Source organism: Coturnix japonica, chromosome 24 (genome assembly GCF_054131305.1).
Source record: "Coturnix japonica strain WE chromosome 24, WE-NBRP24, whole genome shotgun sequence".
NCBI classification, from domain to species: Eukaryota; Metazoa; Chordata; class Aves; order Galliformes; family Phasianidae; genus Coturnix; species Coturnix japonica.
Window position 1 is genome coordinate 8,284,405 of NC_140686.1, and position 20,618 is coordinate 8,305,022.

General features: G+C 61.0%; 2 protein-coding genes across 2 annotated transcripts in view; both read left to right on the forward strand.

Moving 5' to 3' along the window:
- The window catches only part of LOC107325000 (integrin alpha-IIb), a 33,746-nt gene extending 13,165 nt beyond the window's left edge, over positions 1-20,581 (forward strand). The window contains 20 exon segments of the mRNA XM_085523762.1: positions 369-439; positions 549-696; positions 1,673-1,756; positions 1,933-1,990; positions 1,993-2,011; positions 3,563-3,634; positions 3,713-3,815; positions 3,893-4,039; positions 4,113-4,283; positions 4,393-4,507; positions 5,242-5,346; positions 5,964-6,077; positions 11,601-11,828; positions 13,225-13,317; positions 14,402-14,554; positions 15,752-15,928; positions 16,044-16,160; positions 17,046-17,172; positions 18,374-19,531; positions 20,408-20,581. Of these exon segments, the coding sequence (XP_085379888.1) occupies positions 369-439; positions 549-696; positions 1,673-1,756; positions 1,933-1,990; positions 1,993-2,011; positions 3,563-3,634; positions 3,713-3,815; positions 3,893-4,039; positions 4,113-4,283; positions 4,393-4,507; positions 5,242-5,346; positions 5,964-6,077; positions 11,601-11,828; positions 13,225-13,317; positions 14,402-14,554; positions 15,752-15,928; positions 16,044-16,160; positions 17,046-17,172; positions 18,374-19,531; positions 20,408-20,462 (3,315 nt within the window). The 3' untranslated portion in view covers positions 20,463-20,581.
- LOC146757276 (uncharacterized) lies at positions 2,275-3,552 on the forward strand (the record flags this gene model as incomplete). The annotated part of the gene is made up of 1 exon (XM_085523271.1): positions 2,275-3,552. A coding segment is annotated over one exon (1,278 nt), but the record flags the coding sequence as incomplete, so codon positions are not given.
- Positions 20,582-20,618: the final 37 nt, after the last annotated feature.

The window sequence follows — 20,618 nt, forward strand, 5'->3', positions numbered from 1 at the left end:
CCCCATATTCCCCCATATCCCCCCATTATCCCCCCATTATCCCCCCATATCCCCCCATATCCCCCCATATCTCCCCATATCCCCCCATATCCCCCCATATCCCCCCATATCCCCCCATATCCCCCCATATCTCCCCATATCCCCCCATATCCCCCCATTATCCCCCCATATCCCCCCATATCACCCCATATCCCCCCATTATCCCCCCATATCGCCCCATATCCCCCCATTATCCCCCCATATCCCCCCATATCCCCTCATTATCCCCCCATATCCCCCCATATCCCCCCATTATCCCCCCTTATCCCCCCATATCCCCCCATTATCCCCCTGCCCATCCCGTCCATGTCCCCCCTCATCCCCCCCAGACCCACCTGATCCTGGAGGATTGTGGCGATGACAACGTCTGTGTCCCCGACCTGCTCCTCTTTGCCAACGCGTGAGACCCCCCCCACCCCCCGACCCCCACCCATGGGTGCCCCCCCCCCCACCCCAAAGCCCCCCCCCCCCAATGACCCCTCTGTCCCCCCCGACCCCGCTGCCCCCAGGTCGGACTCTCGGCTGCGGATCGGGGCCGACAACGCGCTGACTCTGCGGGTCGGGGCCGTCAATAATGGGGAGGGGGCGTTCCAGGCCGAGCTGTGGCTGCAGCTCCCGGCAGGAACCTTCTACCAGCGGGCGGACAGCGGGAACCAGGTGGGGGCGATATGGGGGGAGGTATGGGGGGGATATGGGGGGGATATGGGGGGATATGGGGGGGATATGGGGGGATATGGGGGGGATATGGGGGGGATATGGGGGGATATGGGGGGATATGGGGATGGTATGGGGGGGATATGGGGGGGATATGGGGGGGATATTGGATGTGGGGCGGTGATATTGGCTGTGGGATGGGGGTGGTGGGGTTGGACAATGATGTTGGGTTTGGGGTGGTGAGGTCAGGATGGTGGGGTTTATGGAGTCTATGGGATCTATGGGGTCTATGGTGTCTATAGGGTCTATGGGATCTATGGGATCTATGGTGTCTATGGGGTCTATGGGATCTATGGAGTCTATGGTGTCTATGGGATCTATGGGGTCTATGGGGTCTATGAGATCTATGGGGTCTCTGGGTTCTGTGGGGTCTATGCGATCTATGGGATTTATGGAATTTATGGGGTCTATAGGGCCTATGGGGTCTATGGGATCTATGGGGGCTATGGAGTCTATGGGATCTATGGGGTCTATAGGGTCTATGGGGTCTATGGGATCTATGGGATCTATGGGGGCTATGGGGTCTATGGGGTCTATGGGATCTATGGGATCTATGGGGGCTATGGGGTCTATGGGATCTATGGGGTCTATGGGGTCTATGGGATCTATGGGGTTATGGGGTTATGGGGTGAGGGATGATGGCACTGAGTACGGGATGGTGACATTCAATATGGGGTGATGACATCGAATATGGGATGGTGGCATTGAATATGGGATGGCTTTTGGATGGTGACATCATACATGGGACAGTGGCATTGAGTATGAGACAGTGACATCGACTATGGGGTGGTGGCATTTAATACGGGCTGGTGACATTGGGTTTGGGATGGTGACACTGACTATGTCCTGGTGACACTGTCTGTGGCTGTGGGCCCTGTGGGACTCGATGTCACCCCATGTCACCTAATGGGGACGGCAGAAGCTGAGCTGCAACCCCAGGAAGGAGAACGGGACCCACGTGGTGCTGTGTGAGATGGGGAACCCCATGAAGGCGGGAGCACGGGTGGGTGGCAGCAACCCCAATGTCCATTGTGTCCATTGTGTCCATTGTGTCCATTGTGTCCATTGTGTCCATTGTGTCCATTGTGTCCCTTACGTCCCTTATTTCCCTTATGTCCCCTGTGTCCCTTATGTCCTTTATGTCCCGTACATCCCTTATGTCCCCCTGTGTCCCCTCAGGTCTCTGTGGCTGTGGAGCTCAGTGTCACTGGTTTGGAGGATGCGGGTGATGCGCTCACGTCCATCTGCAGCTCAGGAGGTGACACCGTCCCATTGTCCCCATATTATCCCCATTCTATCCCCATTCTATCCCCATACTATCCCCATTCTGTCCCCATTCTGTCCCCATTCTATCCCCATTCTATCCCCATTCTATCCCCATACTATCCCCATTCCATCCCCATTCTATCCCCACACTGTCCCCATTCTATCCCCATACTATACCCCATTCCATCCCCATTCTATCCCCATTCTATCCCATACAAACACCATTCTATCTCCATTCTATCCCCATACTATCCCCATTCTATCCCCATTCTATCCCCATACTATCCCCATACTATCCCCATTCTATCCCCATTCTATCCCCATTCTATCTCCATTCTATCCCCATTCTATCCCCATTCTATCCCCATACTATCCCCATTCTATCCCCATTCTATCCCCATTCTATCTCCATTCTATCCCCATTCTATCCCCATTCTATCCCCATTCTGTCCCCATATTGTCTCCATTCTATCCCCATTCTATCCCCATTCTATCCCCATACTATCCCCATACTATCCCCATACTATCCCCATTCTATCCCCATTCTATCCCCATTCTATCCCCATACTATCCCCATTCTATCCCCATTCTATCCCCATACTATCCCCATTCTATCCCCATTCTATCCCCATACTATCCCCATTCTATCCCCATTCTATCCCCATACTATCCCCATTCTATCCCCATACTATCCCCATACTATCCCCATACTATCCCCATTCTATCCCCATACTGTCCCCATTCTATCCCCATACTATCCCCATATTGTCTCCATTCTATCCCCATTCTATCCCCATTCTATTCCCATACTGTCCCCACACTGTCCCCATTCTATCCCCATTCTATCCCCATTCTGTCCCCATACTATCCCCATTCTATCCCCATTCTATCCCCATTCTATCCCCATACTATCCCCATACTATCCCCATTCTATCCCCATTCTATCCCCATACTATACCCATTCTATCCCCATTCTATCCCCATACTATCCCCATACTATCCCCATACTATCCCCATTCTATCCCCATACTGTCCCCATTCTATCCCCATACTATCCCCATATTGTCTCCATTCTATCCCCATTCTATCCCCATTCTATTCCCATACTGTCCCCACACTGTCCCCATTCTATCCCCATTCTATCCCCATTCTGTCCCCATATTGTCTCCATTCTATCCCCATTCTATCCCCATTCTATCCCCATTCTATCCCCATACTATCCCCATACTGTCCCCATACTATCCCCATACTATCCCCATTCTATCCCCATACTATCCCCATTCTATCCCCATTCTATCCCCATACTATTCCCACACTATCCCCATTCTATCCCCATTCTATCCCTATTCTATCCCTATTCTATCCCCATACTATCCCCATTCTATCCCCATTCTATCCCCACACTGTCCCCATTCTATCCCCATTCTGTCCCCATATTGTCCCCATATTGTCCCCATTCTATCCCCATTCTCTCCCCATTCTCTCCCCATTCTCTCCCCATACTGTCCCCATTGCAGACCCACTCACTGCTCATTCCCTGCAGTCAGAACAGCCTCCCCGTCACTGTGGCCGTCTCGGTCCCCGTGGAGGCGCACGCGGAGCTGGAGCTGCGGGGGTGAGGCCGGGGGCTGCGGGGCCGGGGGGGACCCCAAACATCCCCAAACATCCCCAACATGTCCCCGTGTGCCCCCAGCATGTCGCTGCCCGCCACCGCGCTGCTGCCCACCGAATGGAGCCAGGATGGGGACGACAACCAGACGGAGCATCGCGGGGTGCAGGTGGAGCATGTCTACCAGGTACGGGATGGAACCAGGGGGGATGGGGGGGACACGACCCCAAAGCGGCTCCGAGCGCCACCGTGTCCACCCCACAGCTGCACAACAAGGGACCGGGCACCGTCACCAACGTCACCATGAACATCCGCGTCCCCGTCGTTGTCGGTGGCCGCGTGTGGATCCACGTGGTGGAGATCGGAACCGAGGGAGGGATCGAGTGTGGGACGAACCCGGAACCGGACAATGTGAGGGTGACACCAGGGGACAGGGGTGGGATGGAGTGGGGGAAACCGGGATGAGCGGGGCCCACTGCCACAGGAGGAGGGGACACAACCAGAACCAACACAACCAGAACCAGAACCAACAGAACCAGAACCAGAACCAGAACTACAACCAGAACCAACACAACCAGAACCAGAACCACAACCCCACGATGTGGGGCGACACAACGGGACGCAGCGATGGGATGAGGAGGGGAGCGTCAGTGTGGTGAGAGGGGGGCGGTGGGGGGGGGGGAACATGTGACATATGACATATAACATATGACATGTGATATATGACATATGACATGTGATATATGACATACATGTGCCCATAGCACTGCGGCAATACCAGCTGCGTGGCGGTGCGGTGCCATGCGGGGATCATGGCGCAGGGGCAGCGCGTGTTGGTGGCCGTCCATGTGCTGCTCCGGATGGACCCCCGAGCGGCAGGTAACGGCACCGCGGGGACACGGGGACACCATGGGGTCACCACCAGCCCCATAGTGTCCCCTTGGTGTCATTCTGTGTCCCCATCATGTCCTCATAGTGTCCCCATGCTGTCACCACCATGTCCCCATAGTGTCCCCATGGTGTCCTCATTCTGACCCCATAGTGTCCCCATGATGTCACTGCTGTGTCCCACAGTGTCCCCATCATGTTCTCATGGTGTCCCCATGGTGTCATTCTGTGTCCCCATGATGTCCTTGTAGTGTCTCCACGGTGTCCCTATGGTGTCCCCATCATGTCCCCATGGTGTCCTTGTGGTGTCCCCATAGTGTCCCCATGGCATCTTCACACTGTGTCCCCATGGTGTCCTCACACTGACCCCATGCTGTCCCCATGGTGTCACTGCTGTGTCCCCACAGTGTCCCCATCATGTCCCCATAGTGTCCCCATGGTGTCATTCTGTGTCCCCATCACATCCCCATAGTGTCACTGCTGTGTCCTCAAAGTGCCACCATCGTGTCCCCATGGTGTCACTGCCATGTCTCCGTTATGTCCTTGTGGTGTCCCCATATTGTCCCCATCATGTCCTCATATTGTCCCCATGGTATCACTGCCATGTCTCCATTATGTCCTTGTGGTGCCCCCACAGTGTCCCCATGGTGTCCCCATGGTGCCCTCATAGTATCACGCCCATGGGGACGTCCCCATCCCCACATGTCCCCCCATGTCTCCAGCAGGACGCCCCCCCCCAGCAGCTCTCCATCCCCTCGTGGGGCTCCTTCAAGGTCTCAGCCATGCCGTACCACGTCCAGCCCCACACGCTGCCCCACGGCGCTGCCACGGTACGGACATACAGACATACGGACATACAGACATACAGACATACGGACATACAGACATACAGACATACGGACATACAGACATACGGACATACGGACATACAGACATACAGACATACGGACATACAGACATACGGACATACGGACATACGGACATACAGACATACGGACATACGGACATACGGACATACGGACATACGGACATACAGACATACGGACATACGGACATACAGACATACGGACATACGGACATACGGACATACGGACATACAGACATACGGACATACAGACATACAGACATACGGACATACGGACATACGGACATACGGACATACAGACATACAGACATACAGACATACGGACATACGGACATACAGACATACGGACATACAGACATACGGACATACAGACATACGGACATACGGACATACAGACATACGGACATACAGACATACGGACATACAGACATACGGACATACGGACATACAGACATACGGACATACAGACATACAGACATATGGACATGGACGGTGCTGCCCCTGGTGGTCCCCGCTGTCCTCGCGGTGGTGGCACCATCCCCATGTCCCCCACGTCCCCCACGTCCCCCATGTCCCCCCCAGGCTGTCACCGAGGTGCTGCTGTCTGTACCCGTGGCCATCCCGGTGTGGTGGGTGGTGCTGGGGGTCCTGGCAGGGATTGTCCTGCTCAGCCTCCTCGTAATGCTGATGGGGAAGGTGAGTGTTGGATGGGATGGATGGGATGGGATGGGATGGGATGGATGGATGGGATGGGATGGGATGGGATGGATGGGATGGGATGGGATGGGATGGGATGGGATGGGATGGGATGGGATGGGATGGGATGGGATGGGATGGATGGGATGGATGGGATGGGATGGGATGGGATGGATGGGATGGGATGGGATGGGATGGATTAGATGGGATGTGGTGGATGGGATGGGATGGATGGGATGGATTAGATGGGATGTGGTGGATGGGGTGGGATGGATGGGATGGGATGGGATGGGATGGGATGGGGTGGGATGGGATGGGGTGGATGGGATGGGATGGGATGGGGTGGGATGGGATGGGATGGATGGGATGGGATGCGATGGGATGGGATGGGATGGGATGGGATGGGATGGGATGGGATGGGATGGGATGGGATGGGATGGGATGGGATGGATGGGATGGGATGGGATGGGATGGGATGGGATGGGATGGGATGGGATGGGATGGGATGGATGGGATGGGATGGGAATGGGACATCACTGGGACACCCCGCAATGGGACCCAATGGGCGCTGTGGGGTCACCGCGTCCCCTCCTGCAGGTGGGATTCTTCAAGAGGACGCGGCCACCAGCAGAGGGGGACATTGGGGAGGGGGCAGCGGGACAGGGACAGAGCCCAGAGCAGGGGGGGGAGCAGGGGTAGAGGTGGGACCCCACACCCTGCCCTCCCCCCACCTCCCCATGTCCCAGTCCCCCTCCATGTACCCCCATGTGGCTTCCCAATGTCCCCAGCACCCCACACCTGCCCCACTGTCCCCATCCCTGCCCCACTGTCCCTATAGCCCCCCTCTCCCCCTCCAGTGCCCCTGTCCCGTTGTCCTCAACACCCATAGGATCCCATTGTCCCCATAGTCCTGCCCCAATGTCCCCACTCCTGCCCCACTGTCCCTCGCACCCCACACTTGTGTTTTCCCATTGTCTCCATCCCAATGTCCCCAGAACCCCACACCTGCCCTATGTCCCCATTCCCCCCCCTCCCCAAATGTCCTTGCACCACTGTCCCCAACACCAACAGGTGTCCCTGTATTCCAACCCCAATATCTCCATCCCTGCCCCATTGTCCCCATTCCCACCCCATTGTCCCCAACACCTGTGGGTTCCCGATGTCCCCATAGCTCTGCCCCACTGTCCCACCCCCATCAGGTTCCTATGGGTCGCCCCCCCTCCTTGCCCCTACAGTAAATCTCAGCAGTGCACTCTGGTGATGCCTGGTATTGTGGGGTCACTATGGGGAGTCCTTATGGGGGGTCCCTATGGGTTGGGGTCACTATGGGGTGTCCCTATGGGGGTATCCCTATGGGGCTGTGTCCCTATGGAGGGTCCCTATGGGGTGGATGCCTATTAGGGTGTTTTACTGGGGTGTCCTTATAGAAGGGTCACTATGAGTGTGTCCCTTTGGGGGGTCCTTATGAGGGGTCCCTAAGGGGTGATGCCTACTGGGGTGTGTCTATAGGGGGCACCCCTAGTGAGGGGGTCTCTATGAGGAGGCCCCGTGGGGGGGCTGTATGGGGCCTATTGGGGTGTCTCAATGAAGGTGTCCATATGGGGGTGTCTCTATGGGAAAGCCCTATGTGGGATGCCCATATGGAGGGGTCCCTATGGGGGGATGATTGTTAGGGTGCATCTGTGGGGCTGTAATTATGGAGGGGTCCCTGGGGGGGGGAGTTACTATGGGGGGCCCCTGGGGGAAGACCTTATGGGTGTCCCTATGGGGTGTCCCAATGCAGGGTCCATATGGGAAGGGTGCCTGAGAAGGGTTCACTATAGGGGTGTCCCCCTTGGGGGGGTCCCTATGTGTGGGGGGGTCCCAATGGAGAAGGTCTGTTTGTGGGGGGTTACTATGAGGGGGGGTTCGCTATGGGGCATCCCTATGGGTATTCATTATGGGGGGTCCCTAAGAGGGGGTTTCTATGGGTGAGAGTCACGATGAGGTGCCCCTATGGGGGGTCACTATGTGGGGAGCCCTATGGGGGGGTCAGTATGGGGTGTCCCTATGGGAGGGTCCCTTTGGGGGGGTCTCGATTGGGGTAGGCTCCCTATGCAGGGGCTCCTATGGGGGGGGTTCACTATGGGGTGTCCCTATGGGGGGGTCACTATGGGTGGGGGTCCTTCTGGGGGGGGATCACTATGGGATGTCCCCTATGGAGGATTCCTATGCAGGAAACCCTAAGGAGGGTCTCTATGGGGGCAGCCCTTATGGGTGTCCGTCCCTATAGGGAGGTCCTTAAGAGGGGGGGCCTCACTGTGGGTTGTGTCTATGAGGGGGGGGCCTATAGGGCTTCCCTATGGGGGGTCCCTAAGAGGGGAGGGGCTCATTATGGGGTGTCCCTATGGGGGTGTCCCCATGGGGGGAATGTGACCCCTATGGGTGGGGGTCCCTTTGGAGGGGTCCCTATGGAGGTTCACTATGGAAGGTCCCTAAGGGGGGTTCATTATGGGTCCCTATGGGTGTTCTCTATGGGTGGGGACCACCATGGGGTGTCCCTATGGAGGGAGCGTTCCTAGGGGGAGACCCTATGGAGGGTCCCCATGGACCACGGTCACTATGAGGTGTCCCTACAGGAGCGTCCCTATGGGGGGAGCCCTCTGGGGGGGGTTCCTATGGGTGGGGGTTACTATGGGGGGTCAATATGGGTGGGAGTCACTATGGGTTGTCCTTATGGGGTGTCCCTATGGGGGTCCCTATGGGGGGGGGTCCCTATGTGGGGTCCCTATGGGTGGGGGTCACTATGGGGTGTCCCTATTTGGGGTCCCTATGGGTGGGGTTCCCTATGGAGGGTCCCTATGTGGGGTCCCTATGTGGGGTTCCTGTGGGGGTCCCTATGGGTGGGGGTCCCTATGGCTGATCCCTAAGGGGGATCCCAATGGGTGGGGATCACTAGGGGTGGTCCCTGTGGGGGATCCCTATGGGTGGGGGTCACTATGTGGGGTCTCTGTGGGTGGGGGTCACTATGGAGGATCCCTACGGGGGGTCCCTATTTGGGTGGGGATCATTATGGGGTGTCCCTATTTGGGGTCCTTATGGGATGGGTTCCCTATGAAGGGTCCCTATGGGGGCCCCTATGGGCGGGGATCACTATGGGTGGGGTTCCCTATGGGGGGTCCCTATGGGTGAGGGTCACTATGGGTGGGGTTCCCTATTGGGGGTCACTATGGGGGGACCCTATGTGTGGGGTTCACTATGGTTTGTCCTTATGGGGTGTCCCTATGGGGGGTCCCTATGGATGGGGGTCACTATGGGGTGTCCCTGTGTGGGGTCCCTGTGGGTGGGGGTCACTATGGGGGTTCCCTATGTGGGGTCCCTATGTGTGGGGTTCCCCATGGGGGGTCCCTATGGGGGATCCCTATGGGTGGGGGTCCCTGTGTGGGGTCCCTACGGGTGGGGGCCACTATGGGGGATCCCTGTGTGTGTCCCTATGTGTGTCCCTATGGGGGGGTCCCTATGGGTGGGGGTCCCTATGTGTGTCCCTATGTGTGTCCCTATGGGGTCCTTTATGGCCGCTCCCTCGGGGGTTTTCTCCCTGTAGGGGGCGCGCGTTGCGCGTTCACGCACGAGCTGCTCGTTGCGCGGCGGTGCCGCCAGGCGGAGCCCGACCCTCCCGATATGGGGGGGGGGGTTGGGGGGCTGTGGGGGGTTCGGGGCGGTGCGGGGCGGTGCGGGGCGGCCATGGAGCCGTAGCGGAGCCGTGCGGGCACGATGCGGCCCCGCCGCCCCCCCCCCATCATCATCCTCCTCCTCCTGTCGGCTGCGGGCGGGCGGGGGGCGATGGGTGAGTGCTTTGTGTGCGGGGGGGGGCGGGGGGCGCCCGTATGTGAGCGCTGCGGGGATGGGGCGGGTCCCCTGTAGGTGCGGGGTGCGGGGGGAGGGAGCGGGGCTGGGGGGGGGGGATACGGGGTCCGTGGGATGATGGGCGGGGGGCGATGGGGGGGGCGTGGGATCTGGGGAGGGGGCTGCGGGGGGGGATGGAGGGGGGGTCCCGGGGTAGGGGTGGGGTGGGGGGGGTCCATAGGCCGCGGGGTGGGCGGGGGGGGATGGGTGGGGAGGGGGCGATGGGGCGGGGTACAGGGGGGGATGGGCGGGGGGCTCTGAGGGTGAACGGGGGGCAGCGGTGGGTGGGGGGCGCACGGTCGGTGCTTTGGGGGGGGGGCGAGGGGGGCGGGGCCCACGGGGGCGGTTTGGCCGCGGGTCCCGTTGGGGGGGGATGGGGGGGGCCCCACCACGACCCCTCCCCGCCCCCCCGCGCTGTTTGTGTGTGTGGGGTCCCCACTTTTGTGCCGCTGCACAACACGTGCTGCCCCCTCCCCCCCCCTCACCCCCCCCGTGACGTCGCGGTGCCACCTGTCCCCACCCGCGGGAACATCCGCGCCCCACAGCGACAGCTGCCCCACAGCCGGGACCCCCCCAAAGCGCATCGCTTCCCTCCGCCCACCCCACGTGTGGGGCCGCCCCACAGCGGGGGGTGATGGGGGGGGGGCGGGGGGTCCCGATGTCACTCGGGGTGGGGGGGTGGGGGGGTGATGGTCGTTGCCATGGTGACGGCGATGGGATGCGCGATTCCAACGAGGATCCGACGGCGGGGGGGGGGGCGGGGTGGGATCCCCCCCCTGTGCCCACCCTGCCCCATAGACGGGGGGGGGCACTGCGACCCGCGGGGGGGGGGAGATGGGGCTGAACCCCACTATGGGGCACCTGGGGGAGGGGGGAGTGACACTGTGGGGTGGGTGCCCTGACCCTATGACAGGGTACCAGTGCCTCACTGGGGTGGGTCCACAACCTTACTGGGATGGGGCCGCCACTTATTGGGGTGGTGGCCAGGACCCCACTGGGTGGGTTCCAAACCCCACTGGGATGGTGCCATGTCATACTGGGATGGGTCCCGCTCATCCTGGTAGGGTGGCGCCCATGACCCCATAAGAAGGTTCCCGTGACCCCATAAGAAGGTGCCCAGGACCTTTATGGGATGGTCCCACCACTTGTAGGAATGGGTCCCACCAGCTCATTGGGGGGGATCCCAATGTTGGGATGGTGCCTGTGACCCCATAAGACCTTATTGGGATGGGTCCCACCACATGTAGGGATGGTGCCCATGGCCTTAGTGGGGTGGATCCCACCCTGTGTTGGATTGATCCCCACCACCCCATAAGATGGTGCCCAGGACCTTACTGGGATGGTCCCCATGGCCTTAGTGGGGTGGATCCCACCCCATGCTGGATTGATCCCCACCACCCCATAAGATGGTGCCCAGGACCTTACTAGGATGGTGCCCATGGACTTACTGGGATGGATCCCACCCCATGGGACCCCATTGGTCCCCACCACCCCATAAGATGGTCCCATGGCCTTACAGGGACGTTCCCCCCCCACCTTCCTGCACCCCATTGCACTGTATGGGATGGAGCCCACAGCCCCATAGTGTGGTGACCCTACAGGGATGTGTCCCCCCCCAACCCCCCCCTGTCCCCACAGACGTCCTGCTGAAGGTCCATGTGTATGAGGGCGGCTCTCTGACCCCGCTGCCCCAGACCAGCCTGGAGGTGCTGGGACCCCGCGGCTCTTTGGCCTCCGGTAGCACCGACCCCGATGGCCGCGGGGTGCTGCCCCTGTCCTACAGCCTGGGCACCTGGGTGCTGGTCACCGCCACCCGAAGGGGCTTCGTCACCGCCACGGTGCCATGGAGGGTCACCAAACTGCCCTGTGAGTGGGGGCTGCCGGCCCTGGGGGGGGATATGGGGGTGAAATGGGACCCCGTCCCTTATGGGGTGGGCACAAACGCCTCCTTTGGGGTCCCAGTCCTTGATACTGGGGGCACAGGGAGCTTTTGTGGGGCTCCAGTTTCTCAGTGGGGTGCTCAGAGGTGTCCCACTGCTTTGCTGGGGGATTCTGACCCCTTCATGGGGGACACATAACGGCCCCATCCCCTTCCTGGGGGGTCCCAGTCCTTCACTGGGGGCTTAGAGCCCTTCTGGGCAGCCCAACCCCTTACTGGGGTGACTGGGAGCCCCCAGTCCCTTACTGGGGGGCTCTGGTCCCTTACTGGGGACTCACAGCCTTTATGGGGGGCGGCCCAACCCCTTCTTTAGGGGGTTAAATCCCCCACTGGGGGGTCAGAGCCCATTTGGGGGATTTCAGGCCCTTCCTGGAGGCTCCCAGTGCTTTACTGGGGAGGCTGGTCCCTTTTAGGGGATCCAATCCCCTTCCTGGGGGGTTCTGATCCTTTTGTAAGGAGCCTTTTTGGGGTCCCCCAACCCCCTGCTGAGGTGCTCGGGGTCCTCCCAGTCCCAGTCCCATACTGGGAGACCCTGATTGCTTACTGGGGGGCTTAGAGCTGTTGTGAGATCCTTTACTGGGTGGCTCTGATCCCTTATAGGGAACCCCATAATATTTCTAGGGGGTCCCATTCCCATACTGGGGGGCTCTGATCCCTCACTGGGGGGCTTAGAGCCCTTCTGGGGATCCCAGCCCCTTACTGGTGTGCTCTGGGGCCTCCCAGTCCCATACTGGGGGGCTGTGATCCCTTACTGGGGGGCTGTGATCCCTTACTGGGGGGCTCTGTGCCCTTGTAGGGGCTCTGAGGGTTCAGGTCCTTTTTGGGGGATCCCAGCCTCTTATTGGGGTGCTCGGGGTCTTTCCAGTCCCTTACTGGGGGGCTCTGATCCCTTACTGGGGGGCTTAGAGCTGTGAGAGCACCCAACCCCTGTTCTGGGGGTTCCCAATCCCGTACTTGGGGGTCAGAGCCCCTTTAAGGACCCCAGCTCCTCACTGGGGGACCCCGATCCCTTAGTGGGACCCCTCTCCCATAGCAGACAGTGACGTGTTACATGGGGGGGGTGTTGGTGGCACTGACGTCCCCGGGGGGGTCACCCTGGGCTCAGCGCCAGACCCTGCCCTGGGGCAGCCATGTCACTGCGGGGGGGGGACGGCATCAATGGGGTCACCTTGCTGTGGGGTGGGACGTGTGGAGAGCTCGGGGGGGGCTGGAAGGGGGGTGTGAGGGTGCAGGGGGTTGGGGTGGGCAGGTTGGGGTGGGCAGGTTGGGGTGCCAATGGGTGTCAGTGCCATGGGACCCCCCTCACTGTGCCCCCCCCCGCAGTGTACGCCTCCATCAGCCTGTACCTGCAGCCCGAGCGCCCGGCCACCCTCATCCTGTACGAGGACCTGGTGCAGATCCTGCTGGGCCCCCCCGGTGAGTGGGGGCCAAAGGGTCCGACAGGCACATGTGGGGTCAGCAGCTTCCTATTACCATAGCCTGACCATGGGTGCCATATAGTTGACTATAGGACCACCACCCCTGGGTGCCATAGAGTCGACCATGGGGCCACCGGCCCATAACACACTCAGATGTCCCATAGATTCCCATGGGGCCACCACCCCTGGGTGCCATGTAGTTGATTATAGGACTGCCACCCCTGGGTACCCTACAACTTGCTGTGGGTCCATCAGCTCATAGCATGCTCAGATGTCCCATTGATTCCTGTGGGGCCACCACCCCTTGGTGCCATATAGTTAACTATAGGACCGCCATCCCTGGGTGCCCTATAAGTGACTATGGGACTGCCAACCCCTAACACAATCAGGTGTCCCATAGCTTGCCATGGGGCCTCCACACCTGGATGCCCTATGTTTGGCCATAGGGCCACCAACCCTGGGTGACATTCAGTTTGCTATGGGATCACCAGCCCATACCATGCTCAGATGCCCCATAGATCCCCGTAGGGTCACCACTCCTGGGTGCCATATAGTTAACTATGGGACCACCAGCCCCTGCATGCCATATAGTTGACTATAGGACTGCCACTCTTGGGTGCCCTACAGTTAACTATGGGACCAACAACCCCTAACTCAGATGCCCCATAGATTCCCATGGGGCCACCACCCCTGGATGCCATATAGTTAACTATAGGACCTCCACCCCTGGGTGCCCTATAGCTGACTATGGGATCACCAACCCCTAGCATGCTCAGATGTCCCATTGATTCCCATGGGGCCACCATCCCTGGGTACCCTACAACTTGCCATGGGTCCACCAACCCCCCACCACACTCAAATGTCCCATAACTTGCCATGGGGCCACCACCTCTGTGTGCCATATAGTTGACTATAGAACCACCACCTCTGTGTGCCATATAGTTAACCATGGGACCACCAGCCCATACCACACTCAGCTGTCCCATAGCTTGCCCCATGTTCCCTATAGCCGACTATGTTCCCCCCCTTGGTCCCGTCCTGCCGCCCACACGGCACCGCCCGGTTCCGTTTGTGTCCCGCAGGGTCCCGTGCTCAGCCCTGGGCCCAGTTCCAGCGCCGCTCAGCCCGGCTGCCCCGCAGCTCCACGTACAGCCAGCTCTGGGCATCGCTCACCGCCGCCACCGCCCCCACTGAGCTCCGGGCATTCCCTGCCTTCCTGGGCACCGACAGCAGCGGTACGGGACGGGGGATATGGGGGGGTATGGGGGGATATGGGGGAGATGGGGGATATGGGGGCATATAGGGACATGGGGGATATGGGGGGATATGGGGACATGGGGGGGCATGGGGGACACGGGGGGGTATGGGGGGATATGGGGGGACATGGGGGACATGGGGGGATATGGGGACATGGGGGATATGGAGGGGTATGAGGGATATGGGGACATGGGAGGACATGGGGGGATATGGGGACATGGGGGGGTATGGGGGAGATGGGGGGACGGGGGGACATGGGGGGATATGGGGGGATATGGGGGATATGGAGGGATATGGGGGGACATGGGGGGGATATGGGGGGATATGGGGGATATGGAGGGATATGGGGGGACATGGGAACATGGGGGACATGGGGGGTTCTGAGGTCATGGGGGGTCATGGGGGATATGGGGACATGGGGGATATGGGGGGGTATGAGGGATATGGGGACATGGGGGGACATGGGGGGATATGGGGACATGGGAGGGTATGGGAGAGATGGGGGGACGGGGGACATGGGAGGACATGGGGGGATATGGGGGATATGGAGGGATATGGGGGGACATGGGAACATGGGGGACATGGGGGGTTCTGAGGTCATGGGGGGTCATGGGGGATATGGGGACATGGGGGATATGGGGGGGTATGAGGGATATGGGGACATGGGGGGACATGGGGGGATATGGGGGGATATGGGGGATATGGAGGGATATGGGGGGACATGGGGGGGATATGGGGGGGATATGGGGGATATGGAGGGATATGGGGGGACATGGGAACATGGGGGGTCATGGGGGATATGGGGACATGGGGGGGTATGGGGGGATATGGGGGGACAAGGGGGGATATGGGGACATGGGGGATATGGGGGGGTATGAGGGATATGGGGACATGGGGGGACAGGAGGACATGGGAGGACATGGGGGGATATGGGGGGACATGGGGGGGATATGGGGGGATATGGGGGATATGGAGGGATATGGGGGGACATGGGAACATGGGGGACATGGGGGGTTCTGAGGTCATGGGGGGACATGGGGGGATATGGGGACATGGGGGTATGGAGGAACATGGGGACATGGGGGGGTATGGGGGGATATGGGGGTATGGGGGGATATGAGGGGGTTGGGGGTGAATGGCGGGTCGGTTCCGCTGACCCGCGGTGCTCCCTGCAGCCAATGGCAGCTGGTTGGAGCTGTCGGCCGTGGCCGCTCTCGGTGTCCGTCTGTTCACTGGGAACGGTACCGAGGTTCTCCTGTCCGGCCCGGCCCATCTCTCGGTTCCGCTCCGCTCCGACAGCGGCGCTGTGGCGTCCAGCAGCGTCCCCGCGTGGAGGTTTGAGCCCAAAAGCGGTGAGTGGGGCCACGGGGGGTCGTGGTGGTTGTGGGCAATGTGAGTGGGGGGCGTTGGGTTGGGGGTGGGATCGTGGCCGTGCTGGAGCTGAGGGTCTCCCCGTTTCCCCTCTAGGGCTGTGGGTCCGCAATGGGACGGGGCTGATCCGCAGGGAGGGCCAGCAGCTCTACTGGACCTTCGTAGCCCCCCAGTTGGGTTACTGGGCAGCGGCCGTGCCATCCCCTAGTGCAGGTAGGACCCGCTATGGGGCTATGGGGGCTATGGGGGCTATGGGGCTATGGGGCTATGGGGCTATGGGGGCTATGGGGGCTATGGGGGCTATGGGGCTATGGGGACTATGTGGGCTATGGGGGCTATGGGGGCTATGGGGGCTATGGGGGCTATGGGGCTATGGGGGCTATGGGGCTATGGGGACTATGTGGGCTATGTGGGCTATGGGGGCTATGGGGGCTATGGGGGCTATGGGGGCTATGGGGCTATGGGGGCTATGGGGCTATGGGGGCTATGGGGGCTATGGGGCTATGGGGGCTATGGGGGCTATGCGGGCTTTGGGGCTATAGGGCTATGGGGGCTATGGGGGTTATGGGGCTATGGGGCTATGGGGCTATGGGGGCTATGGGGCTATGGGGGCTATGGGGGCTATGGGGGCTATGGGGCTGTGGGGGCTATGGGGCTATGTGGGCTATGGGGCTATGGGGGCTATGGGGCTATGTGGGCTATGGGGCTATGGGGGCATGGGGGCTATGGGGCTATGGGGGCTATGGGGCTATGGGGGCTATGGGGGCTATGGGATTATGGGGCTATGGGGCTATGGGGGCTATGGGGGCATGGGGGCTATGGGGCTATGGGGGCTATGGGGCTATGGGGGCTATGGGGGCTATGGGATTATGGGGCTATGGGGCTATGGGGGCTATGGGGCTATGGGGGCATGGGGGCTATGGGGCTATGGGGCTATGGGGGCTATGGGGGCTATGCGGGCTATGGGGCTATGGGGCTATGGGGGCTATGGGGCTATGGGGGCTATGGGGCTATGGGGCTATGGGGGCTATGGGGCTATGGGGGGATGGAGCAGTGCTGTCTGTGGGCTCTGTCCTTTCACCCCCTGCTGTCCCGCAGCGCTGCTGCCCGTGGCCGCGGGCATGAAGGACATCACGGCGTATCACACCATCTTCCTGCTCACCATCCTGGGCGCGCTGGCGCTGCTGGTGCTCACCCTGCTCTGCCTCCTCATCTACTACTGCAGGTGGGCAGGGGCTGCACGGCATCAAGGGGGCTGGGGGTGTGGGGACCACCACTGCTTGGCACCCATAGGCACCCCATAGCTGGGTATGGGCTCCATCACTGCTTGGCATTCAGACACCCCATAGCTGGTTATGGGTTCCACTACTTGGCATCACAGACAAGACACCCCATTGTTGGTTATGGGTTCCACCACCTCCTGGCACCCACAGACACCCCATAACTTGCCATGGGGCCACCAACCCTGTCCATCCTACAGTTGACTATGGGACCACCAACACATACTGCCCTCAGATGCCCTATAGCTGGCTATGGGACCACCAACCATGGGTGTCCTATAGTTGGCTATGGGACCACCAACCATGGGTGTCCTATAGTTGGCTATGGGACCACCAACCATGGGTGTCCTATAGTTGGCTATGGGACCACCAACCCTGGGTGTCCTATAGTTGGCTATAGGGCCACCAGCCACACGTGCCCTGCAGTTGACTATGGGGTCTCCTAACCCCAGATGTCCTATAAGTGGCTATGGGACCACCAGGCCTGGGTGCACTATAGTGGATTGTGGGGGCACCAAACCCAAATGTCCTATGGTTGGCTATGGGGTCATCAGCTGTGGGTGCCCTATAGCTGACTATGGGACCACTACCCCAGGTGCCCTATAGCTGACTATGGGGCCACCAGCCATTGGTGCCCTACAGGTGACTATGGGGCCACCGACCTTTAATGTCTCACAGTTCACTATGGAGTCTATCAAGACTGAATGTCCTATAGTTGACTATGGGGTCTACTACCCTTGGGTGCCCTATAGCAGACTATGAGACCACCAGACCCAGGTGCCCTATAGCTGACTACAGGGCCACTACCCCCAGGTCCCCTATAACAGACTATAGGACCACCATCCCCCGGGTGCCTTATAGCTATGGGACTACCATCCCTGGGTTCCCTATAGCAGACTATGGGACCACCAGCCCCGGGTGTCCTATAGCAGACTATGGGACCACAGACCCTGGGTTCCCTATAGCATACTATAGGACCACCACCCCCAGGTCTCCTATAACATACTATGGGACCACCACCCCCGGGTGCCCTATATCTGACTATGGGACCCCCACCCCCCATGTTCCCTATATCCAACTCTGCCCCCCCACCCCCGTCACCGCATCCCGTGCTCACGCTCCCCGTGTCCCGCTCGGTCCCTACAGACGCCGCTGCCTGAAGCCGCGGCAGCAGCACCGCAAACTGCCGCTGTCGGGGACGCTGGACGCCTCCAAACGGGACCAGGCCACGTCCATGTCGCAGCTGAACCTCATCTGCAGCCACATGGAGACGGCGTCCTCGGGGGGGGACACGGCGGCGCACAGCCCCGTGCTCAAGTTCGACGGCTCCCGCGAGGATTTCTTCGCTCCGGTCCCGTCCTCCGCCCCACCATCGTCCTCCAACGCGGCCCCGCGTCGCTGCCACCAACGGGAGGATTTCACCCCCAACGAGGGTCCCCCCGCCGCCCCACACGGGGCCGAAGTGCCGCCGTCCGACCCGCTGCCACCGCCGCCACCGCCGCCACCGCGGCCACCGTCACTCGGAGCTCCCATGGGGCCGACAATGGGGCCGTCAATGGGGCCGTCCATGGGTCCATCAATGGGGCCGTCAATGGGTCCATCAATGGGTCCATCAATGGGGCCGTCGATGGGGCCGTCCATGGGTCCGCCGGGCCCGCTGATCCTGTGCGGGGCTCTGGAGGGTCCCCAGGAGGACTCCGTGTACCGCGGCGTGGTGCCCACCCTGCTCATCCCCGCCCGCTACATGCGCCTGGACGGGGCGGCCGAGGGCAGCCCGCAGCTGGAAGCCCCCAACGCGGCGGCTGCGGGCGGAGCCCCCCAGGCCGGGCCCCCCCCCCAGGGCGGCGGCGGCGGCCCCGTGGCCATCCCGGTGCTGCTGAACGAGTCTGCGGTGGCGCAGCTGAACGGGGAGCTGCAGGCGCTGGCCGAGCAGAAGCTGGTCGCCCCCCGCGCCTGGTTCGTGTCCCTGGACGGTCGCGCGTCCCACGTCCGCCATTCGTACATCGACCTGCAGGGCGGAGAACGAGGCCCCCCCCCGCCCCGAGCGCGGCCGCCCCCGCCCCGCGGCCCCCCGTCACCCGAGGACAGCGCCCTGGCCCCGCTGCTCGGGGGTCCCCCCGTGGGGCGCCGCGGGGCGGGGGGCGGCGGCAGCGGGTGCAGCAGCGCGTCCGAACCCCCCCGGGACTCGCCCAGCAGCCCCGAGGACGAGGTGGGAGACGGGGGAGAGGGCGGCGACGACGGGGGGGACCGTAAGAGCCCCTGGCAGAGGAGGGAGGAGCGGCCGCTCATGGTCTTCAACGTCAAGTAAGTGCGGGCCGGACCCGCAGCCCCACACAGCCCCACACAACCCATCCCTGCGCCCATCCCGGTCTCCACCCCCCCCCATCTCCATCACCATCATCGCCATCTCCATCCCATCTCCACCCCCATTTCTATCGCCATCCACCCCCAGCTCCACCCCCATCTGTTTCTGCCCCCACCTCATCTCCATCGTTCCCATCCCCATCATTACCCCCATCCCATCAATTCCATCCCAGTCCTCATCTCTGTCTCCAGATCCCCGTCAGTCTCCATCCCCGTCCTCTTTACCCTCCATCTCCACTCATACCCACCCCCCCATCTCCATCCATCCCCATCTCCATCCATCCCAGTCCCCTCCTCTACCCCAGTCCATTTTCACTCCCATCCCATCCCGTCCCCATTCCCATCCCCCTTTTTCCTATTCTCCATTCCCATCCCTGTGTCTCTTTTCTCCACCCCATCCCAATTTCCATCCACCAGCTCCATCCCCACCTTCAGCTCCATCCATCCCCATCCCCATCCATCCCCATCCCAACCATCCCCATCCATCCCCATCCCTTCCCACCTCCACCCCGTCCCTATTTCCCCCATCCCTGCCCCTATTTCCAACACAACCCCCATCTCCATCCCCATCTCACCCCATCCCCATCCATATCCCCACCCCCCCCTCCACATCTCCCCCCTATTCCTACCCCCACCCCTTCCCCATCCCATCCCTTTCCCCCTCCCACCCCACATCCCTGCCCCATGGACGCCCCAAGTCCCCCTGTCCCCACAACCATCCAGCCCAGGGTGGGGGGTGGCAGTGGGTGGGTCAGGGCTGGGACCCCCCCCCCCCCATTCCCCATTATTAACACGATCCCATTTGTGTCCCCACAGGACGGGGGGGTCCGGCACTGCCCCCCGAGCCGGCGGTGCCTCCAAGCTGCCATAGGGATTTGGGGTTTGGAGCTGCCATAGGGATGGGGTTTGGTGGGGGGGGGGAGAGAACAGACCTCCCCCAGACCCCACTGTGGATTTTAGATACCATTAATATATGAAATCCCATTGACACGTGGCCGCCTCCTCCTCTTCCTCACCACCCCCCCCC